Below are 27,790 nucleotides of genomic sequence, written 5' to 3' on the forward strand. Positions count from 1 at the left end.
GTGTACAGTGTCAACAAAGTGGCGAGGTAAGTTACTCTGTCCTCAGAGTCCAGGAATATAAAATAGAAAACTGTGAATGCATCAAAACGCCGTATGGTGTCAACTGCACACAGAAGGGCTGAGAGCCACCTGTGGCTGCTAAGTTGGGGTATGGTGTATTTAACTCCAAGTATGTTGCAGATTTCATGCAGCTCTTCCCGGAATTCGGGTGTCCACTTGAAGTCATTGAAAGTGTTTGCAAACAGAGAGTCAACGAATGAATCAAATGGTTTGCACTACTTTTTTGATGCATTGTGTACTTTGTGGCATGTATCCCCATCAATGTCAAGTAAGTGGGAGGCGACACTGTTACGGAGTCTTGTTTCAAGTCCCGTTTTGCTCCCGCGCATTACAGCACAACTATCCATCACAATAGAAATAACATTATTCCACGGCAAATTCTTTTTGTTGGAAAGATTCACAAGTTCATCATACAAGGATTCGGCTGTTGCTTTCACCACACTGATTGACACCAGATGTTTTACAACAATCTTATGAGCATTAGTGCGATAGAAACTGACAAGAATGCATAACACGTTGTGGAGATTATCACTTGTGGCCGCATCAATATCCAAGAAAATGAACTTGGTATTCCTTAGTATTTCCAGTAGTTTATCTTCAGCAGTTTTTCAATACCATATTTCATTTTATACGAATTTATTGTCCTATCCATTGACAGTTTTTGAAGAGCTTGCCTATCTTTTTCCAGCTTCTTCGTCAAGCCAATAAACTCAGGAACGAGGGTACATGTAAATGGAAGGGAATGTTCAGCTGTAAATCCAAGTACCATGGCTTCTTGATTTACTATCCTGTCTTTCACAGGCACCACTGGTTAAGCCTCTGGCTCTTTTCCTCTCTTCTGAGCATGGGATGAAGCCAAATGTGGGAGCATGTTCTGTTCTTGATCCTCCCTGGAAAGAAAATTAATGTACTTCTAAGTAATTTGGCAGGGGCATTATATTTACAAATAGGTCATTTGGGAGACGTTTCGTGGTAAATTTTTCAGCATTAGGGAGACATTGGCTTTTCCACATTCAAACTACCAGAAGGAGGCCGAATTTTACTGTGCAAATTTTGAGAGATGATAGATAAGGGCCTAAAATGAAAACATACAAAGTTTGGTTTAGATCAGATCAGGGAATATTGAATTATGAGACTGTAAAGTTGGAAAAATTTTGTGCACGTTCTTATGGGAATGTCTCTCTAAACACACATCAGCGGTATTATTTATTATTATATGAATTATTATTATTATTAATATGGACAAGAGACACCACTCACGTTTTCCCTTTCCCCACAGTGGTAAATATGTAAGCCCTAGGCCCGTTTCTTTAAAAAAATCTGACATGAGTTTTGTACCCGGCATGCCAGTTAACTTACATGTTGTGTTTTAAAAAAAAGGAGACCTACACTGAATGAAATACCAGTACATGTGTCGGTATATTATGCTCTTTTGAGGAAGGAATAGATGCTTATGCCTACATTTTGTACTTAACTTACCAGACAGGTTGTACATGTAGTTTGTCAGTCTGACATGCACTTGACTCTTGTGTTTTGTTGTTTTCACATGGCGTACTATATCCTTTAATCCTCCAATACTTTCAATAACTTATTACAACACAAGCATTTACAGTGTCCAAAAATTAACTCATTAATCTTAACTAAGAAATCTCTGTAATATATCATCTTCCCTTTCGTGACTTCACGATCCATCTCCGTCTCTAGCCATGAGAACCTCCATGAGTTTTTGGCACCTTTATCAATGGACAGATCCCCATCTCATTCTATTGCTAGATATGCCATTATGCCCAATTACTGACAGTCACATATCCTATGAAACATCACACAAATCAACCGAAAAGCAAACAGAAGGCACAACATACTGTACGTACTGAACTTAAATGGCATCCATGTTTCACTGCAACATGTGCACCACGCATGGCATTTACTGCTTCTTTTCATGTGCATGTTCTGGACCCGCTGTGCACTCACTTTTAGCGTGGAAATACACAATATAATCCCATTCTGCCATTACTTTCAATACCACTACCCCACCGCATGCATTATGCGCACCACACTATTTCATCAGGAGTAAAATTGGTTTGTGTACTTCATTGCCTGTGCTAGACTTTACCAAGTCGCGCGTGAATATTATTTCGCATTTAATTCAACTACAAGAATTAAAGCAAAAAATTCTGGAAACCAACTCATATTTGAAGAATCAGGAAATCCAGAAAAATCCAGAGGAATCTCAACCCTGTAATACGAAGTTAACATACTTTCGGCCTAGGCCTATACATGTACTTGTTTGTTTCACGCAACTGACATGACTGAGTCTTAACTGTCATCACTGCACTGGCACTGCCACTGTGAGGCACAAATACTTGAAAATCTTTTGATGGAACAAAAAATATGAAAACTTAGCAATATATCTTTCATGTATTAGAAAAGTGGAAAAGTCCACTATTCACATACGTCAAAGTATTATTTTTGAGGTGGTCTCATTGCTAGGGTTTATCTTTCACGAAGAAAAAGCTTGAAAACCTTGCTCTGCGCACGGCCCATTGTCATGTTAGCAGAATGGCCAGGGTCCTGTGGACAGTCCTTTATTGGTCGTCTGCTTAGCCGTGTTGTTGAACTGTTTACACAGACGTTTTGCGATCGCCAAACCAGAAGGTAAGCAGCGCTTTAGCTGTAAACCAATCAGTAGATATCTTTTATAAAATATGTGAAAATTTGAGCTTCTCTTTCATTTTCTACTTTGACAAACGAGTCGCTGAATAGAAATTGCTTGATGAATAGCCTAATGCCAATCCGTTACACTGAAAGGGCTGTCATTTTCCTTTTTCAGGATCACAAATATTTTACAATCTATTGTTGGCTCAGCTGATCCACAAATTCATTTAAAATGGTTTAATAGTTTACCTTTTCTGAAGAATATACTACAAAAGTGTAACCCGTGGTTTACATTTCAAAATAGCAGGAACCAAATTTCGAATTAATTTAATTCCCTTTTGAAAAAACTCTTGACCTCACACAATTCAGGATTTACATACAAAAGAGATTTTGCTTTATTGGAGGGAATAAGCAAGTCAATCAATATTAGAAATATTAAGTGAATCCAGAGAATACCAATTCAGATGGCCATGAATTAAAATAGGAGATTTACAGAAAATGCAGGATCCTGTTCAGTTAGCATACACTTTGAGCTAAAAAAAATGGTGGCAAAGTTCTAGATGTGGAGATGAGTTGCATCAAGTCATTCCAAGGTAGGAGAACAGGAGTCCATCATGTTGTGTAGCCGGTTGACACAAGTGAAGAGCAAAAGGTCAGCAGAAGAAATGTAACGTGAAAGAATACTTGTGGATCTTGCAAGGTTGATGTAAGATATATATATGCCACAGATGCCTTGGTGTACTTGTGCTGTGTTTGCAAGTCACAATAGGTCAGTGGCTGGAATGCTTGGGGACAGCTCTTTAGGTGGACTGCAGATACTCCCCTCCAGACCCTCTTTCTTTCAGAACATGTGATTTAGTAACCAAGATAGAGAGTACATGTATAGTGGTCCATGCAACATCACTAATATACATGTAAATACATATACGAGGTAAGACCAACGCAACTGACTTTCAGCAGGTTACACTTTTCAGTAGCTGTACATTGCGTATGAAAACCTCACAATGAATTACCATTTTGCATGTAAGTTAACATGTGAAGGAAAAATATATCTAGGGCATTGACTTGGAACAAATCTTAAAACTAGACAGGATCACCCGAGGAGAACATTTCTCAGTCCCACATATCATGAGGAAGGAATAATTGGTGAAAACTCCAACTCATAATCAGACTGGATATATATATATACATGTGTATGCATCAGAAACACAAGTCTGAAGGTTGACCAAGAGACAATTCATATCTCTAACTTCTGATAAATCAATGTACCTCGGAATCTATTGAATAGTCACAAAAGCCTGTTCAAGTAAACCATAGTCATCAAAAAAGCATTACAAATTTTAAAGCATCATTCCAAACTGTAGGACTACAGTCAGTCTATCACATACATGTACACCATGGATATGATGGGTAATAAGTCCTAACTTACACGTACAAAATCTGCACGTTTCTCAACGCAGTTAAGGGCACAACTTATTCCCAGCCTCCACTAAGTTATAAGTCAAAGTGATTAAAAAGTACATTCAAACCACCTCAAATATTTCACTAAATACATGTCTTAAGCTAAATGTAAAAGCAAAGCTTTCAAGGAAATATCTCTTTTGGATCTAGTCTCAGAACATTACTGGCTAGTGGAAATTACGATACCCCAAAACTTCAAAATCAGAAATTTGCTTGGACTTCTCAAAATATCCCAAACTCCAGACTTCATAAAATCAATCGGCACACTTCTTGTCACAATTTACAACAAGAGTCACAGTGAAAAATGCAATGACTAAACCCCAGAAAAGACACACAATAGTATAAAATGATATAAATAGGAACTCAAACTCACCTTGAGGTCCTCCTGTCCAAAGAAAAATAGTACAGAGCGCAGACAAAATTTGGCAGGCATGTAGTCAGCACGATGGCAAAGTTTGGAATATGCCAAGCTTGCCAAAACTTTGGGGCAAACTGCCACCCAGACATGCCCTTACCACATGACTAGCTCAGGCTCTCATTCTACAACTTAAAAGTGTCACACATGACTCCATTAATTGGTCATTTAGTATCTAGGCAGATGAACACCGAGCAGAAGTTTATGGCTTTCACAGCTTGGGTAAGTGTAGGTATTAAGTGTCCCAACATCCTGCTGATCTGGTATGGTTTAATGGAAGTGTACACACAGGTATACTAGTCAGAGAATAAAGGCAGTGGATACAAAGAGCATCCTGTGATCTCCTAGGAAAGCAGGAACATTAAAGATAAACTAAAGAAAGAGTAGGCTATTTGACAAAAGGAATAGGCAATAGATCAAAGGTTCACCACTGGAACACTGCATGCTTACCAGTAGAAAAGTCAAAAGCTCAGGAAAGAACAATTACAGTATGCAAAAGGAAAACGGCCAGAGAAAAATAAAATTTGAAATTATTACCCAAGACCTCTTTTGGGACGGGGTTACATCAGTATTTTCCAAATTTGAGCTTTTAATCTAGAACTTGCTGGATGATCGGAAACGCTGATGCCACTTTCCCTGCATTTGGTTTGAATCTGCATGATTTAACCAGTCAGTTTTTAAGCGTTGTGCATAAAGAAGTCATTAAATGTGTGGTGGTCCAGAAAAACCTTTCACATGGTCAAAATTTACATTTTTTGTTAAGCATTTAATCAAATATTTTATTTGCTGATTTCAGGACAGCTTAAATGAACTCAATAGTCAAACCACAACTAAAGTTATGACCTTTCAGAGACGGATACTTCTAAAACCTGCAAATGGATAAATCGGGCTTCAATGTTTGCTTATAATGCAATTAATGGAAATCCCTTAAAATGGGGTGAAGTTGACATGATTATACAAAATGAGTATACAAGTGGTTTTCATTTCTTTAAAACTTGGATCAATAATATAACAGTTATTACTAACAAAATAACAAAGTCTCTCAGTGCTCATTTCCATGGAAATGACGGCCATGTTGGATTTTTGATATGTTGGCCATCTTACATGTCTTTGATTTTTAAACATTAAATAGAACAAAAGTATACGTGTAGTCTTTATAACTAAGATTACTGACATTGAGGGCACCAGTTTTACCTCCCCCCACCAAAAAGTCATACATGGTCAGTGTTGCCATGGAAATGTTGGCTATTTTGTATTTTGAGTTATAAATCCTTTGTAATTAGGTAATGAGGCAATTGTAATTAAATATGTGGCTTTGGTACACTGGGATATGGAGCAGTAGTGTCTTTGCAGCGGTCACTAGTGAATTGCCGGACCCCTTCATACAAATACCACTGCCTTTTTGCATCAAGTCCTTTCGGCTGAATAATTGGCGGCAATTTGTCTGGTTGTGGCAAATTGTGTGGTGATTTCAGTAAATTTTGCTCAGTCTTTTTAGTGTCGAAGAAGTACTGAACCACGACACAATTTGAACCTTCCATGAAATGAAGGTGTTGAAATTTCTTAACTCCAACCACTTTGCGGAAAAATGTCCTGGGAAAAGCTGTCCAGTCATACATTGGTAGGACAACATCTCCTTTTTCAAATTCACATGATTGTGCAATGTTTACATCTGATGACTTCTCTACTACCCTTGCAGTATCCTGAATGCAGTCAACGGGCGTCCTGCAGTAGAGATGTTTCACCAGACCAAAACACCAGTCGCAGCAAAATTTGGTGTGACCAGTAAGCAGAAATGATAGATCAATGCTCTTGTGGCGACCGGTCATAACTCTCTACAATAGTTACTGCATCATGCACAAGTTCTTGTTTTGCCCACTACAAGCACATGTACCAGTATCTGCATGTAGATATAAGTGACTTTCACCAGTACCATTGTTGGTTAAAAAGAAATGTAACTCGGAGACAACACAATTCACACCTTTCCCAGTTGAAGTGCTTTCCTCCAACAGAAAATTAACCAGTTTCGGTATAGCCTCACTTGCTATGCCAAAAAGTCCACACTTCCTTGGACATTTGAAGTAAATTGGTCCTGGTTGCAGTGGATTTGAAGGATAATGCACTTCTTGTGCAAAGTCAAAACTGTCATGGTTTCCCCCTCAAAACTATGCCTCTTGAGGGCTCAGTTGGGTATTTGGTGGTATTTTGTCCTTCACTGTTTTGCAAAGATCCACATAGTATTGACCGTTCTGTAGTTGCTCTTCACAAATGTTCTTGTAATCCCTAAGAATGACACTTTTCTCTGAGTCAGGAAGATTGGTGGCTCAAGTTAGTCTTGTCACACCCTTCTGACAGACCCAACAAAGGACCGTTGCTGGTCACATGGTCACAAAAAAGGGAACCAACTCCTGCCGTAGTCAATGAAATGTTTTCAGTGAACACTTTCTGGTGGCAGCAATGTCCACCGCAACACAATACTGTGTGTAGACTTTACTTTTGCTGCAATTCGTCGGTAGGAGTTTGACATCTGTTTCCCGTGTCTTGAAGTACGACCAGGTAAAACTATTGCATTACCCTCTTCATAGTTGAGGATAAAGTCAACAACTGCCTTTGTGTCTTCAAATTTCAAAGCATTACACGTACATGTATGTGGCTTTCTCCTGTTTTTATGGACATGCGCTTCCACTCCAGCCACTTTGTAAGGAGCAATCAAAGTATTTACTGTAGTTTGTTCTGTCCTATGCTGTGGATATGCTTGAAAACATCTCTGCAGATTCTAAATCCATGCAGATAATAATCAGTTCGTTGACTCTTCCATTCTGTCTGCTGTCTTTTTTGAGATTTGGTAGTCATGGTTGACAGATGCATACTGCATGAGAGTTTTGATTATATGCAAATGTCAAGTTCACTCCGTGACATACTGAGACATTGTAGCCGTGTATCATCCAATTCATCCTGTTCAAAATGAGTGTAACATGGCCATCCATTATTTAACCAACAGCTTCAATGGATTGGTTTTTGGTGTCCACCATCAGTAGGACCCCCACGATCTGGTGGCATGATTACATCTTGCAAGTTTTCCAGCACTTGGTATTCTGTTAAAAAGACAAAAGTATAGAATCCATTAAATGGTATTAGGCCTCTCTCTGAACAATAATTATTGACCTAAATATTTAAGAATAAGCTGCATGAATTTAAACAGATAATAAACCATCAACATCAGCCCTACTGATCAGAAAATCACAAGTGCGTGGAAAAAACACCAAGATTGTCGGGCGTGCAAAATTGCTGGTCAGATTTGTGGTTTGCATTTCCCAGACCGACTACATGAAACAGTACAAGGCCCCCCCCACAATAAAAAGCATTGAAACTAAATTAATCCCCCATCATCTAAAAAGAATGCAGTAAGAAAGTTATGGCGAAAATGTTGATAAGGTTTTTCCAACACAATCTTATCTGAATCTGTGTCCATCTGTTCAGGATCAGCTATACCTGCAGCATCATCATGGTTTTCGTCTCTGACAGTGTCATCACTCTCACGAAAGTTGGATTCATTTGTTTCTGAATCATCACTATCAACCTCATTTGAGGGATGTGAGACTAATCAGTCCTTGATGATGTCTTCTAAAGTAGTCTACTAGCAATGTTTCCATAGTTATCAGTGACAAACTATTTAAACAGCAAGCAATAGCAGCATCTGTATCACTCATGGGTGCCGCCATCTTTGATTTTGATGGAGAAAATCTGTTTTAATTGGCTCAACTTAACGAAGTTCTCAGTCAGTGCTCAGTGGACGGCAAACATGCGCTCTTTACAAGGTCTAAAGGGTAGGAACTACCTGTACATGATCACTGTCAACTCCATAACCAATAGTATTCCAATCTTTGATCAGAAAATCCTTTATTTGGTGCTTTTGACTGGGACTGCACCTGCGCTCATGCCCACACTGCGTAGCAGAACATTCTGCATGTATGTGTACATGCCATGTACATTGTACGAGTACGTGTCGCTAGCTAGACGTGCTTCAGATTTTGATTGCCCAGTGGAACTGAAAGCTAGCTATCCTTGTACAGTTTTATTAATGGTACAGGATTCATGAAGAGCTTTCAATTGATGGGTTATTCATATGGGGGTACGTTGGGAGAATTTCTGAGTGCGCGTCAAAGAAAGGCATTGTTTTAGAGTAAAACATCAATATTTAGAACATTTTCTTAATTGCAGTGGGTTTTAAATCCCTATACATGTATAAACATATTTTATACTTTGAATTTTCATACAGAAATTTTGAGAATAAAGTTGAAGACCATAGCTTCAACTGGGAACCTAAATCTTCAAAATGACATCTGGAGCCTTTTTTTTAATGAAAATCAATCGTAACTAGAAAATGTACGTAGTGACTTCTGACAGGTTTTCCCCGGGCGTCACACAAATGATAAATTTGTTTTTCAGCAAGAGCTCTGACAACCACATTTTCTGACAAAGCGTCAAAAAATTCAGTGCATATAACTGAATTATAGCGACTAAATACAAATTGATAAACATACACTTGCGTAAGGCTTTTCGACAGTCCCAATGGCCTAAGAGCATGCAGACATTTCGTGCAGTGGCACCAAATGCACGTGGCCCTGACATTACATTCCACTCGATTGCGCATGTGTAGTTGGGTACACTCTCGTTCAGGAAGAATACAGACCAAAGTACTGTACAGTTATAAAGAGCACATTCTAAAATCCCATTTTCTTGAATTCTGATGTCTTTATTGTTTTTGGGGTTTTTTACAAAGTCCTGGTTATAACAAGCATTTTGGTCTCTGTAACCTGGCTAAAATGAGAATTGACTGTTTGCAACTGCGATCTGGGAAAAACTGCAAAAAAAAAGAAAACTTCTCAAAGTCCTTTTAATTCAATACATTCAATTTAGGAGTTTCTACGCGTGTAGAGTATTTGAAATACTTGAAATCAAGTGTGGCAGATAAATGTTTTGTCAATTTTGTGTCATGTAAAAGGGCAAGTTGAAAAACTAGACGTGTTTGTGAATTAATACAGCTGCTTTGCCCCAGGTTCCTTTTATTTGAAACCAGTGACACACAAAGTTTCAATCCAATCAGTCAAGCACTTCACGAGATATAGTGCTATAAAGAAAGCCACTTTAATCTCACGTGACTTATCACCCGATGTCTGCATTATCACTTGAGGTAAATTTGGGTCTAAACCCTACCCTTTCCAGCTATACACAAAGTTTCAACCAAATCGAACATGTACTTCACGAGATAGAGCACTTTAAAGAATGCCCCTTTAATGTTATGTGACTGGTCACCCGATGACGTCATTATCACATGAGTTCAGTTTGGGTCTACAACCTGTCCCCTTTGAACTACACACTCAGTTTCAACAGAATCTGACTTGTACTTCACGAGATATAGTGCTTTGAAGAGTGCCCCTTTAAGGTCATGTGACTTGCCAGCTGATGACGTTATTATGAGAATTTCTAGAGGAACCTTTTCTAGCTTGTGGCCTCATAGTCTTCATGGTCTTGGCGCATGACGGTGTTGGGATGTTTGTACAACGCACATGCGTACAAAGTACCAATAGAGGGCTTTCACCGGCAGTGCATCCAATCACGACAACACCGTCTTGGCAAACTAGTGGTCTTGCTCGAAAAATTCTGAGCAGAGCAGGTCGCGTGATTACCATAATGACCCAGTATGCTGTGATTTGCATTTTGCATTTCATTTTGCACCTCGATGGTCCGGTCTAGTACACGTATCTGTACGCTGAATAGTGCGTGTTGTACATACGAGTATGAATACAGGTACTGTAAGACTGTATGATGTACATGCACTTGTGTACTTGCGAATATGTCTTGGTCTCGTGGATGAAGCTGTCAAGTTCGCTACAAAGAAATTAGGACTTCAGCGTCTAAAAAGTCACCAAACAAGTGCACTTCTACAGTTTGCACTGGGTCATGACCTATTTATAAATTTACCTACTGGCTTCAGGAAAAATGTCATCTTCCAAGTGGCACCTACATGTACCGGTATTGTTGTTGATTTCCTCAATCATAATGTGGTCGATAATGATGGCAAAGGTGAGCCAAACATTTCGAAAGCTCTCGTCATTTTTGTGCTGCCACTGAAAGCTCTTGCTGTGGATCAGCTACAACGGGTCCATCAGCTGGGATTGGAGGCAGCCAACATCACCTCTGGTGTTATGTGGGAAATCTTAAAACAGTCCCATAAGTTTTCAATTTGTTTGCCAGTCCTGAGTCCCTTCAGTCATCAAAGGGGAGAGAACTTCTTCAAGCAGTCAAAAGCAGATGCTGTGGGCTGTTCGTTGATGAAAGCCACTGCGTGGCCAAATGGTCAGTACCGTGGAAAGAATCCCATATACAAAGTTCACTTACTTGTCCCTGTACTGATTCATCAGCATTTGTTCCTCAAAATTGCTGTAAAACATATTTTCTATTGTTGCCAAATCCGATTAAATCGGTGTACACTGACTAGCCATGAATGATGCAAAATGTTTCCATGAGATATGATGACACATTCAAGGGCAAAAAGCTGGCATTATAGAATGCAAATGACAAAAAGGTCCTCCATGATAGCCATCAATGTAATGACTTGCGTTTATTTGACATGTTAAATACTACTGATGCATGCCTAGGCCTGCTTGTGCTCATGAACAGAATGCATGTAGCACTTTCACGATCAGTGCATATAAGTTGTAACCACTGTGGATGATGTGTTTTTAATATACATGTACATGTAACCACAGGCAGGCAAATTGTATTTCAAGGTTCTAAATAAGAAAAGAGCCATGCTAACTTCTCATTTCACTTAATAACCCCTTCCCCATTCACCTCTGTTTACATCTTAATGGATGAACACATGCTTAGCTGACTTGTCAGCTCACAGTCTTTCACCTGTATGGTTGTATTATCTGCAACTGCAACTACAAAAGTTTGGAAGGAGTTTTTCACTAGCGTGGCCCTGAAGAACTTTGCTTTGATCAAGGAAAGCCCAGAGTGCCACAACATCAAGTACATTGTTCTTAAATCATCGCACAAGAACTTTGATGACACTTTTCATTACTGAAAAGTTATCATTTTGTACTGATAGTCCAGGAAGTTTGTAAGGGAGCTGTATTCCCTCTTTTCTTATGCGCTCATGCAGTTAAGCGGAAGGGCAGCCTGAGATGGCAACCAAAGCGTTGCTTTTCTTGTTGACTATTCAGCTGCTGGGTCTGGCCAAAAAATAGTGAAAATATGAAGCAGTTTCTGAAAGGTGACAAATGTCGACGTGAGATAATAATCCAAGCACAATTGCTGTGATGTACTTGTATGTGCCAAACTCTGTTGTTGTGAAGGTGACATATGCTTGGTAAAGCCTTCCTTCGCTGAGAAGCAGCTGTCAGACATCACGGACCCCAAGCGTCATCAGAATGTAAAGTGCTGTCCCTCTCTGAAAATGACACCGCTAGACTCACTGAGCAGCTCCATAAATTCAAAAGAACATTTGTACTAGCGGACACCAGTTCCCACTTGTACATTGGGGAAGACATGGCTTGTGGCCTGCCAGACACTACAATAGAGAATGTTGTCAGTGAATGTCACATTGCATTTACTTTTGAACAATTTTACAGCAGATACCCGGTACACCTTTTTTAAACAAAGACATTGCATTGGCTGTGTGGAACATTATGAACATCTGTGTTGATCATCAGTACAATCACCATCCAAGTCATGATTCAGATTCCAACTCTGATGACTCCCCTAAAGAAGACTTTTTAGATGGTGAATATACAGAACCATATGTAGGCAGTTGTGACAGTGACTAAAATTAAAATTGAACAGTAAGAACTTGAATGCAGGAACCTGTGTTGTAAAGTCAAAAGCAATTTTTAAACTGGGTAATTGCATTTATTGAATTCATGTTGTGTTTCACTAGCAGAATAACAGTGGCATAAATTGATTAAATATATACACTGTACTTGTAAAACCATTATCCCTGGGTTATCTGTGAAATACTTTTCCTGCTTTTAACGTAAAAATTATTTTGCTTGTTTGATTGGTGAAAATTTATACGGTACTCGTATAAACCTTCCGTACACCATGGTGTTCACATGTACAGTGACTTCGACCAGAATGATAGCATTCAAAACACTGATGCAAAAAGAATGAGCAGTTCCTAACAGCTCACATCCAGTGTCAGACAGGATTCCATCAACCTCATTAACCACTTCCTGCCGGGCGACCCATTTTCGAGTACGTAGGCTTTATATGCAAAGCTGTGGAGCACAGAACTGTGACAAAAGAGTTGGGCCTTATAACAAAAGACCGTGCTCAGCACAAAAGACTGAGCTGCTGGGCATTACCGACATTTTTTCACTCTCAGTAGTGGAGAATATCCAGCCTTGTTTTGAAACAATATACCACGGTTTGAGGCATTTAGAGCGAGCGGATTACCACCGGGGACAAAAGCTCTCCACCACAGCAGCGATGAGCCAAACAGCCCCCCTGCAGGCTAATCTGGCCCCTATTGAAAAGAGGTCAGCAGTGCACTGTGCCGGTTTCGGGAGCAAAAGAATCTAACGTAACACCGCACAATCTGGGCTCTTTTTCCAAGGCTGCAGGCCTGGCTGAAATATTCAGGAGTCAATGAATTTTACCTGTCAGCTTTAGAATAGTGCCCAAAGAGTCCTTCATTTTGGTATAAACAGCCATTAAATGAAATGATGAATTTTTGAAGAATTTTGAAAACGGAAAATCTTGAAAATGAGCCGGCATCTTGTCTTGCTCGAGAAAAATTCACCATGGCCCAGAGGAATCCATGCAGCGTGCCAGCTAGCGTTCCTCGGCAACACCAAAGAGTACCACCCACCGTTCAACTTCGGCCTCGAACACTACCTCTCCAGCAGCCCCAAGGGCGTATTCCCTCGCGCCCTATACTGAAGTCATTGGGCTGGGATTCCCCGCAAGTGGTGTGGCCCGCCCTGCTTGGTGCGCCATCGAGCCATGACACCCTGACTCCTCCAATCCCCTTTCGGGTCCTGCAGAGCTTAACATGCTTTTACGCCCCCGGGTCTTCAAGCCGCCTTAGCCCATCTGCAGCTCCAGCTTTCAACTGGATACCACTGGGCTATCAGCCTCATTCCTCCTGGTCCCCCTGCCCGGAATGCTGCAGCCCCGTTGACCTCGAATGAGACTGCTCCTCGGGCGTTCTGCTGCCCTTGCTGCCACCTCTGCCGCCGGGCCGCCCGCCACTGGGTGCTTCAAGCACATTGCAGCTCGGGCTTTTAATGGGCATCACTGGGTGATTGGATAAGTACATTGGTACAAGTACTGTACATGTATCTACAACTCGTATCTACAGGTCAGCCCTAGCTGACATACACATTGGTTTCAATATCGGTAACTGCCCTGAACAACATGACATTCCATCACGTCTTGTGTGATATGCTTATCCAGTGTCCCCTTGTTGGGAAATTGGTCTAGTCATAAGACCTAATCTAGGTTCTCTAGATGCTTTCCCATCCTTCCTTTGAATGCTAAATAACGCCTGCCTTACACACACCTTTGTCAGGTTGGCCTTTCTCCTGAAAATGGTTGGTGTTCACCTCATTCCTTCAATCGGCTTCCTGACGAAGGATCAGACTCCCTCACCTGATCCGTCTGATATCTTTACACTCTCCGCCTCCTTACATCCTGGATAGGATGCGGATAAACTTTCGGGGCCTGTTCATGTCCTGAAGTGGTACCTGACTAAAAGGATGGCATGAAGGGACGATATTAACCCTGTCGCTTATCACTTCCATGAGACCACACCGTCCAGTGGTGTCAGTACACTACTGCCTACTGGACGGCTTCAGCCATTATATTTGCTAATCCAGTCTGGCCGTTAAGCTCTGATGAACATAGTCATTATTACATCAGGGTTCATAACGTAAGAGCAGGATCTGCATCTTGGTCTTACTCTCGAGATGTTGCCAATCATAAACGTTTGCAAAACTACGTGTTGACCTCCTGCAACTTGAGGGATGTCCTGCAGAGTGACATCGCAAATGGCAGGACCATCCTACTATCCACAGCTCAGAGGTCAAAGGGACCTCCTGAAGGACGGACGACAAGTTATTATGAAGTTCCTTTACCATTTCTTAAATTTATACATTCCTCTTTATACTTATACTATGTATGTAATATAACTGTATTACTTTTATATGTTAAAGTGTATTCTTGGCATTGGATGTGTCATCGCTAACCCCCCCCCACCTAGACTGGTGCTACTCTACATATGTAGTGACTGTTTGGGTAGGCAGAGCACCGAAGACTCCTTCCTCACATTAAGTGTGGGTCGGGTCTACTAGAGAATACCTACCCAAACAGTCCGAGGTCTGACCTTTTTGAGTCGCTTTCAAAAAGAAGGACGATCATGGCGGTGAGGCCGCGCTGCATTGTGGGAGGTCAGGGTGCACCAGCAGTGATCAAATCTTTTCAGCGAATGAATAATATGCGCATGGGAAATTTGCATATGTGGTGACTGTTTGGGTAGGTATTCTCTAGTAGACCCGATCCACACTTAATGTGAGGAAGGAATTGCACTATCAGTTGCTCCTATATTTCTATATTTTCTTAGCCAAAAATAGGTTTTACTATTAAACATTACAAATAAAAAGTCCCTTCTTGGGAAATTCAGCAGCATTCATCCAATCTTTATAACAATCAGTGTTTGTGCTTGTACAAATATATATGTCACTTCAGGTTTGATTGCATTATTGAAGAGAGTTTTCTAAAAATATTTATGTTAGATAAATACCTACATGTACTGCACAAGAGCATAAACAAAGATTTGCAGAGAATGTACAAATGCAGTGCTCATGTTGTTTTCCTAGGAAATTTGATGTTTGTCATTTTCCCCATATATAGCATGAAGTGCAAACCACGGGGATAACAGACAGTGCCATCATATGAAAGTAAAGGAATTTGAATTATAGCTCTCTCTACAAGATGAATATCTGGGGATGTGTACATGTATATCAACTCAACATCTTCTTGCCATTTGCTTCAGAGTAGATTTCAACCATTTATGCAGTTCAGAGAGATTTAAACTTGAAAGCACTGAAGAAGGAAAGTCTGGAAAATGGAAATGCTTTCTTCCAGGCTGAACCTCCAAGATACTTTCCCCATGAAGCTTCAGTGTTAGGTCGACTAAGTCCTTTCTATTCTTATGTGGGTGCTTTCCTGATGGCTTGTGGACGCTTGCTGGTTCACTGTAGACACGAGTTTATTGATAACTTGTGCTGATTGACTGATTCTGTCAATACTCTTCTTGGTAACTTTTCCTTGAAAACCCCCACAGTTCTATTTGAAAACCTTATTCTTGTGCTCAAGTTCTTTGTCGACTTCAATGGTTAGTTTCAGTTTCCCGTTGGTATGTACAAACCTGTTCCACTTGAGCTCATGAGCCAAACGAGGGCTGAAAAAGGAGACAAAGACTCTGGTAGCTGTATTTGGGCTTCTTTGCTGCCCTGAAGTGAACCATGAGGAATTTATATAGCGTCATGATTCGTTCTCCATCTCCCATTTGTCTTGCATCATTGAAGTTGTATGCCAGCAGACCCAAACTACATGTAAGTGCAGCCCTAGTGTAATTGAAGAGTGCACCCTTTTCTGTTGGGAGTCCTTGCGGCCGTGGTGGAGGTTGCTGAATACCTGCATGCTTGGTCTTTGGGTGATTCTTTAGTCCTGTGCGGGTAGCCTATTTTTTGGGCAGAGTAAAACGACAAGACAGATGAATTTCGTTTAAGCTCATCATTATTGGGTATGACAAACTGATCGATGATTTCCCCTACAACTCTGTGTACATACTGACACCTGTCATGATGCACAGCATACTTGAAATCATTCTGTGTAGGTTGATAAGTGATTGATTCCATGCTGTAGTACTTCATTGCAGCTGCAATGATCAATGCTTTGGTTACTGTGTTATCAGGTCTGCTGCTGCATTGATGTTCCTCATCTGATCGGTGGTCACTTTGCGTGCCTCCAAGAAGTTCCAGGCAGTGTACAATGTTCCTTTGTCCCCACTTGATGTTGTGTCATATACAGTAGATGTCACCATATAACCTAAATGAAGGCAATGTAAACATTTTTAAGTATTAAAAACAATGATGATATTGCTAACTGGTATGCCAATGTGTATATCTTCTCAGGTGTGTGTGGGGGGAACTACCCCTTCCCTCACACTATTGGCTCATAATTTTTCTGTTTGTTTCTTTTTAAGCTGGTACTCCTAAACAATAATTGTGTGTCTTAGTTGGTATCCACACTCAATGGTGGATATACAATAAAAGGGAAAATAGGTCCATTATAGGTATAAATAGGTGTCCACTTTCCAAAGTGTGTACAAAGGATGTGGGAGGTACATGTAGTGCCAAAAGTTTAAATCTAAACAAAGTAGGGACAGTGCAGTGTCTATCATGTTAGAGGGTGTTTACACACTTGTGTGGGTGTGTTTTCGCCTGGGTCTTCAACGATGCAATGTTGAAATGATGCTAAAACCTGTCAACTTTGCAAGAACATGCAAAACCTTAATTTTCCTCAGTAGGACCTAAATACTTGTACATGTACATGTAGTAGCATACATGTGCATACATGTACTTGGTAGAAATTTGCCAGTGCATGGAAATCAGCAATGACACGTACCAGGCCCTGCAAACGTTAACTTGGTGAAGCTGAGTTGCATTGGTCCATCTTGCATGAACTTTTGAAGTTGACACTGTGTAATGTACTCTTTGTAGGATTCAGTTGGCCTAGTTGGAGTAACTTGTACTCTACAAATCACCTTTTTGACACATTTGACATATTATTAGAGTCCTTTACCCCTCATGGTTTGTTTTTTTTCATTAATTGATTTCACTCCAATAGCTTGTACATTGACGTACATGTACATGTACCTTGAATCAAAATCCTCAGCCCTCAAATTCACCTCCAAAATAATCCTTAAACCGTCTAATGATCCCACCTCAGGATTCAGTGAGAATCACAGATTCCAGTGATGGTGGTAAGGTTAACCGCTGTTACATTGCAAGAATAGCATCTGGCCCAACTATAGTTGCGACAGTGCCAACTCTAGTGCTGTATTGTAGAAGTTGAAGTAGAAATGTGTTAACACTAGTTGGGCTGCCCAAGTGTTGCTCATAAATTCTCATATAAAAGATTTGGAAAGATTTTACTGTAATACCTGCAGAATTTTGTTTTATTTCTGAATCAATTTGAAGATTAATTAAAAGTATGAATAATTGATGAGGTGTCTGGGTGATGGATTGGGGTGGGGGAATCAAATAAACAGAAAAGAAAAGAGGGACAGGGCTTTTGGACGGAAAAAAGAATGTCCTTTTTTCTACGTCTCTCTTGGTCTACTATCTTCTTACCATGTCTTACCCTCCTTAATACCTGTTTGTCTGTGTTTCCTTGACCTCACCACTTCTTCCCACTTCTCTTCCTAAGACTTCCTTCCGGGCTAGGATTTGAACCTCTTTCACTTCTGCAAGTCATTAATTCAGTCAGTGATCATCAGCTTCATGGTCTGGGTTGTTGTGGAAAAGTACATGTACTTGTCTCTCAATGTAATAAAGGTGTCTGCTTTATAACTAACCAGAATTAAAAACAAAAATTGTTAGTTAATGTAAAAATCATGTTCTGACATGCTACAATATCGTGTAATGCGCTCATCACAAGATTTCTGTTTTTCATCCATTTTTTCAGGATTTGCTGACTGAATCTCCCCGAAAGTTTGGTCATGTAAAGAGGTGTTTCGTCAAAGAACAACCTGTCTGTTCTTATTTTTACAAGTGTGGTACATGTATTACGGGAAAATATTCCCAAAATTTCTCAAGCTTCTCCAACATGTACAAGTTCATGCAGCTCACACCTGACACAATTCCTCAAATATATGGGACTTCTTTGATAAATGAAAATTGGTTTCTACAAGCACCAGTTGTTGATGACTTTGGCATATGACGCATGTACATGTACGCACTGGATTTTTGTGCTGTAGTTGAATCGGCATAACTACAGTGGAATGCCGCTGTAATGAACAAGATGGGGTCCATGCTAAATGCTTGGTACAGGGTGTTCAGTATAGCAAAATATACTGCCGAATGTGTCGTTGTCATGTTGAAAGGTGCCCTCTTTAAACCGAAATGCACCCTCTTGTGATACTATAGTTTGCTGTTTTCATGATGTTTTGCTGTTGCATTCACGTTTAAAGTTTTTAAATATGTATCTGTTAATACGTTTTGTGTTTTATTATATCTTAAGTTACAAAATTGATTTCAAGTTTATCCTAAAAGTTGTGAAGCTACCGCTCAGGATTGATCTCTGATGCATGCTGTGGCAAATCTTGGTAGCTTGTTTATCAGTGGCGTCCTCTTTAGACTAGTCTCAAATAAATAAAATCAGTTGTAGGAAGGCAGGTGGTCGGGATGGCATTCCAGCACCGATCATCCACAAATTTGCTTATCAATTAAGGAAACCACTCACATATATATCTTTAACTCATCATACATGTACCATGAAGCAGTGGTTCCAAAGTAGTGGAAAAAGCTATTGTCATTCCTTTACCAAAAAGTTCTCCTATTTGGAATAAGCTCTGCCCAATTTCCTTAACTGATCACTTTACCAAAGTAGCCAGGCATTTTGTTGTGCAATAGATTATTTCAGACATTCAAGTGAACTTGGATCCTAATCAGTTCAGTAATAAGAAGGGAGTATCAACATCTCATTATTTGGTTAAACTGATTGATCATTTACCTGCTCATGCTGACTTTCCGAAAAGCCACAGTTCTTTGGTTGTTACAGATTTTAGTAAGGCATTTGATCTTATTGATCATAACATTGTTATTCGTGATTAGCTTCACTTGGGCACATGCCCCTCAATCATTTCTTGGGTTAGCAGCTGTTTGACCAAGAGATCACAGTGTGTCAAGTATAAAATTTTTTGTCAAATTTTAATGTACTTGAAGGGGAAACACCGCAAGGTACAAAATTTGGACTGTTGGCTTTTCTTGCTAAATTTAATGGCACTGTTCATCTTGATAATTCAGCTGACGGCACCAATGGTCGGTTACGTAGTCCCAAATGTGTTGATGACATGACTATTGTGGAGAGCGAATGACCCCCATACAATTCAATCTGTTTTGGACGAATTTAGTCAATGGACAGTACAAAATAATATGAAAGTCAACCCAGACCTATAAAAGTGCTTGCATGATTGTATGCTTTATGAAATGTATTCCACAATTTCCTCCTTTACAGATTTCCTCTTCTGATCTCCACATAGCTGTGTAAAAATTCTTGGTGTTTTAATCATTTCAGATCTTAGATGGGACAAACACATTGACCAGATTTATCGCAGAGCTGGCAACAAGATTCATATGCTTAAAACTGCTAAAAAAATTCCACTTATCCCTTGATGGCTTATTAACTGTGTATAAAGGAGTATACACGACCGCTAACGGAATATGCAACACCCTTTTGGAATGCTGGTTCAACTAGCACATAAATCAACAAATTAGAGAGTATTCAAAAGTGTGCCCTTAAAATTATCTTGGGCCCAGGTTATTTACATGTAGGTTACGAGCATGCCCTTTTGAAGGACAATTTGGTCTCTCTCCATGACCATAGAAGATGCCTTTGCGTCGACTTTGCTAGCAAACTAAAATGTTCTGACTTGTTCCAACAGTGATTGCCTCAACCCAGAAGTTCTAGCGTGCAATATCAATGAAGAGATTCAAACAAACTTTCTATAATCAAGTGCAACACAGAGAGATACATGTATGAACGTAGCCAATACCTTACTCTGTCAGTATTTTGAAACACATAAAGCGCCCGTTCTTTCACATGTTTTAACCCCTTCGCGCCAGGATGTGGCTAGAGCCACCATAAAAATTTAGATCCTCAGCCCGCTTTTCAGCTACTATTCTTGGCCCACGCTCGAGCGAACACGGTGAAAGAAAGCAGAACCTGGCTCTTGTATATATGGTAATTGTCCTTTGTGTGTAGCCCAGAAATGAAAAGACTGAATTTGCATCATAATCAACAGCTTCACAATAGTCCCCAATCTGAAAAGAGGCAACGGGAATGTGGAAGCATGAGTAGAGCTGCATGCTACCAAACAATCAGCCTTTTCACCGTGTAATTCAAAGCGTGCAGAGCATGCACGGCCACAAACCGAGAATTTGCTGTTTGGCAGGTGGCCTTCGCGAGGCTGGAATTCTTGGAGTCGGCTTTCGGAAAGAAATTCTGAAAGCCGACATTCAGAAAGAATGTTTATCAGCATTTTATGGTATGTACATGTACAGTGTATGTACATGTTCATGTACTTGTTCATACACCTGTATCTGTTATTATTATAATTGTGTTTAATTGTGTCCAGTTGGGTGTTCTTTTAAAATTGTAAACAATGTAGCAATTAAGCCTTTGGGCTACAGATACATTGTGTTTTTAATACTAGAAATAATAGTAAAAAAATGTTAGTGCAATGCCAAGGTGCACGTGCGGTTTCCTTCCGCACCCAATCATGCGGAGTTGCAAAACCAGTGTCCATTCAGTACCGTTGACAGATTATAAACGTACATGCCCTGGTTGTTACTAGAAGACGATTTTGAACAAGTACGGACCAATGTACGCAAGTTTGTCAGTTTGTAAGCTAGTTAATTACAGTTGACTCTTCAAGAACTACTGACTTTCCTTTCTAATCCTTGGGGAAAAATGGCCTCTTGTCACTTTCCAACATAAAAACCCCGACTGTTTTATCATGTTGACGTTCAAGAATTACAAACAGCAACTGCATAGTGTTTGGTAGGTTCTGTGCACAAAATATTGGGAGCCAAGGACAATGTGCAGTACAGCTGAATGTTCGGTATAGCGGTGTTCAGTATACAACGTTCCACTGTATAGCACTGTACCAAACATGTACACAGTGTTCAATTTAGAAAAACAAAATCACATGCATTGGTGCATGTGGACTTACAAAAGTAATACATGCATATGCGTGCACCTGTCTAAATTGACCACTGCATGTACATGTAGCTGGCCAAGCTAGCATACCATTAAAGCATGTGGTGTCTGCATGGGCTTGCCGATAACTGTTTCCTGAACAGCACAACTTTCAGTTGCAGTGACTACCGCTTTATGGCAAAGTATACAATTTGAAAGTGAATTGTTATCATTTGGGTTAGTTGAAACGGGTTGATTTTTCTCACGTTGGAAAGCAGAGGTTCGACAAATTTAGGATTGCATCAGTCATGTCAGTGCCTGAATTTATGTGTTTGGTATCATCAGGGTATTTGTTACATTCTTTCATTTTGATCAGGTACTGAACAAGAAGATCCCTGAAAACCCAAGATACAAAGATGTTAAACCAACACTTGATACAGGTAGGCCTTTAACTGATTACCAGATGGGGGTGAAACAGGATTGGGAGGCTAATAATTAACAAAAATGAAGGCGATAGTCGGGATTCCATTGAAGTGGCTCATCTGAAATTCATACTTGTAAATAAAGCCTTTCAAATAAGCTTTTCTGACATATTTATGTGTCAAATTGATCAATTGCTCTTTCGTAAAATTAAAACAAAATCTTGAATGATCCAATGAACTGATCATAAAAGAGTCTCGTGGGTTCAGCCATCTTGATTTGAGGTAAAAAAGAAAACTTTAGTTTAAGTCCGTATTTATTTAGCTTTCACCAGATTGGGAAGTATAAAAAAGAGTTTTTTATCTAGACAACTGAAAAATTCATACAAAATTAAGTCTCCCAATCAGCACATATATTTTTCAAAAATGTACACTCATAGGCCTACCTGGGTGTCCGCGGAACTATTGGTTAATGTTGATTTAGGCCCCAGATTGGTTCCTAATTCAACAAGAACACAACCATTTGGCCCTACCCATAGCAAAATGGTGATTGGAAACGTTCTACTCGCTGCCACGAGTGTCTCTATTCCATGTCTTCCACAGGACATCGCCCGGCTCCCTCCAGCAGATCTCTCGGTAGGTCCGCCGGCCCGACGGGTTTCCGTTGTCTCACGTGTGACTGTTGTGAACTCTTTGCACATTAATACCGCCTCCGTCTGCGTGGCTGTGACCACCCTGGGGTTCTTGTGGAACTCGTCCAGTGGCTCACACACAGTCAGTCCGGCGATGTGAATCTGTGCAGCCATGCACCATCTCCCCCTGAGGTACAGCTTCCCCTCTGATGGTTGCTGCTCCTGTACGCTCACCACCCTCCTGAGTGGCCTGGGGGCGTCGACTTACATTCCCGCCACCTGGCCACTTTCGTCAGCACTGTCACCATGCTGGGATTTCATATGCCGGGCTAGATAGTTAGCCCGTTTGTACTGTTGCTTGCAGTGTAGACAGGGGAAAGTCTCATGCGACAACTTTTCATGCCCCCGCCTGTTGTAGGGCAAGGCGTAAGGTTGCCCACAAACTCAGCATTTGTATATGCCTTTCTCCATCACTGTCTTGTCTGTGGACTTTGGGCTGTTCTTGTGCTTTGCAAGTGTCTCTCGATGGTCTTCAGCTGCAGCTGTGCTGGCGTACGTGCCTGGTGATTGGCAGACTTGCTGCAAGTATTTCCTGCTGTCTGGGTTTCCCGACTGCTCTACCACGGCGAGTGCGAGGCGTACTCTGCTGTGGTTGATTGAGACCTCTGCCGGCGGCGGCGGCGCTGTGAGAATGGTTTGCAGATAATCTCCAGGCCTTGGAGAATCCACGGCTCTCTGCACTTACTCCTTGGCAAGCTTTTAACCTATCTGCGTGGACTACTTGAGGGTGAGAACGAGGGGTCTTTCTGATTGTATACACAACGTCGGACAGCCTGTCCACTGCGACATATGGCCCAGTCCAGCTCAGGCTCAACTTTGGGCAGACTCCCTTCTTCCTCACTTTGCAGTGGAGCCACACAACATCTCCTCTGTTGTACAACACCTGACCAACATTCCTGTCGTAATGCCTCTTCTGGGACCTCATTTGTGCCCCGGTAGCCTCCCGTGCAGCCTCGTGTGCAAGCCATAATTTGGCCTGTAGGGCTTGCACATACACTCTGGTGTATTGGACTGGATCTCTGGGGTGGAGCCAACAAGCAAATCAACTGGCATCCTAACCTCTCGCCCCAACATCATGGTATTTGGTGTCTCTCTGGTGGTCTCATGCTCTGCTGACCAGTAAGCCATAGTCAGAAGGGTTAGATGCTCATCCCAGTCAGTCTGTGACTTGTTCACCCATAGACTCAGCATGGCCTCCATGGTGCAATTTAACTGCTCGATCATCCCGTCAGATCTCGGGTGGTAAGGGGTGGTGCGGGTCCTCCTTATGCCAAGGACGAAACACACCTGTGCAAAGACTTCAGATTCAAACTTACGACCCTGATCCGAGTGGACTTAAGGGGAACACCGAATCTAGACACCGACTCATCTACATGTACAAGCTTTGTTGCCACCATTTTAGCAGTGTGGTCTGGCACTGGGTAGCATTCTGTCCATTTGGGGAAATAGTCTCCGACAACCACAATGTACTTGTTGTCTCGTTCTGTGGCCAGAAGTGGCCGAACTACATCAACTGCTATTCTCTCCATTGGCGCTCCAACGTGGTAGCACTCCATTCATGCTCTCTTCGCCTTTGCAGGTGGCTTTCACCTTTGGCACTGCTGACATTGTGCAACCCATCTATGGACAGACTGCCTCAAAAGGGCAGTAAAAGTCACCTCAGCATAAAACTGCACAATCTGGGCTCTTTTTACAGGGCTGCAGGCTTGGTTGCAGGCTTGGCTGAATTACTCGGCATCAATAGATGGTCACCAGACAGTCCTTCGTTTGGTTGTAAGTGTCCGGTAAACGAAGATAAGAATTTTTAAAGAATTTTGAAAACAGAAAAAATGATAAATATCCCGCCTCAGCATCATCAGCATTAATAACTGCCACCGGCAGCAAGTGGTTAAGGAAGCTATATTCTCAATGGTGGCCTTTGACCTCGCGTCACCCACTGCCTTACTACCCTGAGGTCTTCGTCGTTCTGTTGTGTTTGGACAATATGGTCATGACTTAGTTCTGTGGTGACCAGTGGACCCTGGGCCCTCACTGGAGTATCTGTCCGAGGTTGACATGCGGGCCTCAAGGACGGGTCTTGTGATGGGAGCTCCCTAACCAGAGGTTTGGCTGCCCTCGCCAAGGGGGATGCTACCGTACTCAGAGGTTCCGCTGCCTCCACCATTGGCGGGACGTCCAGTCCGACTGGTCTGAGGCCTGTGTGGTACTACACTGTGTCTGTTCCCACCTGGAATGGCACAAGTATTCTACGTCCAATATGGTGCCGTGGCTGATCTCCTCCTTACCCCAATGGTTGCAGTCTGGAAAACACTTCCTGGACATGGCATCAGCATTGCCATGTCTTCGTCCGGTCTTCCCTTTTACCTCGACTGGCCAGTATCCAGAGGCAAGATTCAGGGTCAAAAAGAACATGGACCCTGCCAGTGAGTCAACATTATCTTCGATGCGGGGAAGTGGGTGTGCATCTTTTGTTGTCACATCGTTTAACTTCCTGTAGTCGATGCAAGCTCGGGTGGACCCGCCTTTTTTCCTCACAAGGAAAATTGGAAAACACCAAGGGCTTTTAGAGGGTTTAGTGACGCTTTGTGCAATCATCTTCGCTATCTCCTGGTCAGCAACGCCTGGCTGGTGTAAGGGAATTTGCTTGGTCTCTGACGGACCGGTTGGGAAGTCGAGGTGTGGATGTGGTGTTGTGTTAAACTAGTTTGCCCAATATCACCGTCCCCAGTCGAAAACACGTCCCCAAACCTTCTCAGTATCGCTGCCAGTCTATCCTGCTTGTTGGCTTTCAGCTCTTTACAGCCACATTCGAAAAGTGAAGCCAGATATCCAGGCACAGACTCTTCACTCACCCGAGGGCCTTGGTGGGCAGGGTCTCTGTGTTCACTACTGCAACACTATCCACGGGTTTGAGGATAGCAGCATCAGTCCCTTTCCTCAGCATGACCGCTTCAGAGTCTAACAGGAACATGGCTTCCTTGAGTCCCAACAAGAGCACTTGCGACCAGAACCTCACAACCCTTCATCCCTGTCAAGTTCTGCAGCACACCCCAACTTGGCAGCTGCACCCCATCGCTCACGACCTGGCACTCAAGCTGCATTTCAGAAATGGAGGTACAAGAATGTTCCAAGAATGAACCTTGTACTGGCCAATTGTGAAACAATCCTCCTCCCAAATCAGCTGGTACCTGTTTCCTCTCAAGAAGTCAAGCCCCAGGATGACATCATCACTAATGTCAGCGACCCACACACGCTATGTTGTATCTCAGTCCCTCCAATATTGATTTGCACCCTTGCGCGTCCATCAACGTGAAATGCACTGCCATCCGCTTGATGGAACCAACGATCTGCAGGAAGCAGCTTAGGCTCAAGTTTCGGCTCCACCCTCCCCAGCAGGTGGTAGACAATGAAGGTCTTTGTTGCTCTAATGTCTAACAGTAAGCTCACGGCCATCCCAAACAGTTTCCCACGAATATATAGTCCCAACTCTGAAGACGCCTATTGTATCCCCGTTCCACGTTCAGTATTTGCACCACTGGTCGGTAAATTGTCTGAGTCCAAAGTTGGAAGCTGAATTTGTGGCCCTGTAGTTGTTCCCACTGGCAGCAGAAGTGCCTGCGCTGGCGGCGAGGCCATCATTGCCGGTGGAGGCAGGCCCATCTGGCGACAGAATTGCCTGTGTCGACAGCGACGTTATCCGTGCCGGCGGCAGAGCCATCTCCACCCCCTGCCTTAAAGTACTGGGCCCTGGGGTGTTTATGGCTGAGTTGTCGGCTCCAAACCCAGCTCTGCTCTGTTTAACGGTGGCTGTTCATTTTTCATCACTGGACATTGGGCTCAAAAGTGTTCTGGGCTGCCACATTTCTGACAACCTGACTTCAACTCATCGGTTTTCTTGGTTGGATGGCCATGTTGTTGCAATTACGATAGCTCCCGCAACATTGCTGTTACCTGGTCAGTTGATGCAGAGTCCAAAGATTTTCCTTCTCCTTGCTCAGTTGCCGCTGTTCTCAACCGTCTGGTCTTCTCTGCCTTACACCATGCCTCTGCCTCAACTTCCACTGCCTCATCCAGCATTGACGGCTTCCCTTGAAACAGAGCACACTTCATTTCAAGGTCGTCCAGAGCATTCTTGAACATTTCTATGGCAAAGCCCTTCAGAAAAGTTGATCCACTATCAAAAAATGCACGACGGACCAGCCTTCTTATGGCTTGACTGAGTTCACCTGCACACCTACTTCTTGATGACAGTTCCGCACGATGATGGATTTGCTAAGTCGCTGTCCCAAAGCGCCGCTCGAGGGCCTTTGCCAGTTTACCATACGACGAGAGTACCTCCTTCGGCAAGGAGCAGACGACCTGCAATGCAGGTCACTTCAGTGCAACCAGGAGGTAGTCAGCTCACTGTTTGTTGTTCCAGCTATTGATCTCACTCATGTTGAGGTAAGCTTCAATGTAAGAGGCCCCATTGTACTCCCGAGCCGTTACCCATGGTGCCGCTCCGATGCATGTCACATTTGCGTGCTGGCCAAACACATTTAAAACACCAGGTCCACTAGTAGTAGTGTATGTGTGCAATGCCATGTGCCTGCCTGCATGACAAAGCATGCAGCCTCTACGTGCCCAGGAGGACAGGCTCCATATTGAAAGTAATTGCATCAGAGTGGTGCTCTGAGATTTGAGAGGCTACGAGATTTCTTCAACCTGTCCAACTCGTCCCCCGTAAGCAGAGTTGGCGTCTCCACCGAATTACACTGCCATTTATGTCCAGATTTGGACCCATGCGTGCCCTGACATGAGCTCTCAGTCAGGGAGCATTCCAGCTATTCAATGTCCTTGGAAATGTTGTTGATGGCTTTGATGATGCTCCGTGTAGATTCCATGTGACTTGCCATGTCTTTTCCCCAAAAGACATGAATGTGAATAATCCCACCACTGCCACCAATTATAGCGTGAAATAGTGGGGTCTTGTCCTCCTAATCAGCAACACCATAAAGGGGACACAACTCACAGGATGTACAATGACAAAGCTTCTTCACTTCACTCGAAATTTGGCTTACAGCTTTCCACACTGCAGTCAGAACAACTACACC

At 42.1% G+C, this 27,790-nt stretch overlaps 1 protein-coding gene and 2 pseudogenes across 6 annotated transcripts in view; all 3 read left to right on the top strand.

The window, feature by feature from the left end:
- cep41 (centrosomal protein 41) overlaps positions 1–27,790 on the top strand; it is a 72,757-nt gene that overhangs the window by 9,718 nt on the left and 35,249 nt on the right. For 3 of the 6 annotated variants that reach the window (XM_087135479.1, XM_087135477.1, XM_087135476.1), the window contains exons 2-3: positions 21,963–22,026; positions 22,609–22,641. The exons of 1 other annotated variant lie outside the window; for it this stretch is intronic. In XM_087135479.1, the coding sequence (XP_086991605.1) occupies positions 21,963–22,026; positions 22,609–22,641 (97 nt within the window). Of the gene's footprint in view, positions 1–21,962; positions 22,027–22,608; positions 22,642–22,675; positions 27,141–27,790 lie in introns of those variants that run through there. 2 more of the 6 variants (XM_087135481.1, XM_087135482.1) reach the window with 2 other exon arrangements.
- LOC147799383 (recQ-like DNA helicase BLM) lies at positions 9,752–11,469 on the top strand (annotated as a pseudogene).
- LOC147799384 (uncharacterized) lies at positions 11,757–13,112 on the top strand (annotated as a pseudogene).

Source organism: Acanthaster planci, linkage group LG04 (genome assembly GCF_054643075.1).
Source record: "Acanthaster planci isolate LZ-2023a linkage group LG04, COTS_SCS, whole genome shotgun sequence".
NCBI classification, from domain to species: Eukaryota; Metazoa; Echinodermata; class Asteroidea; order Valvatida; family Acanthasteridae; genus Acanthaster; species Acanthaster planci.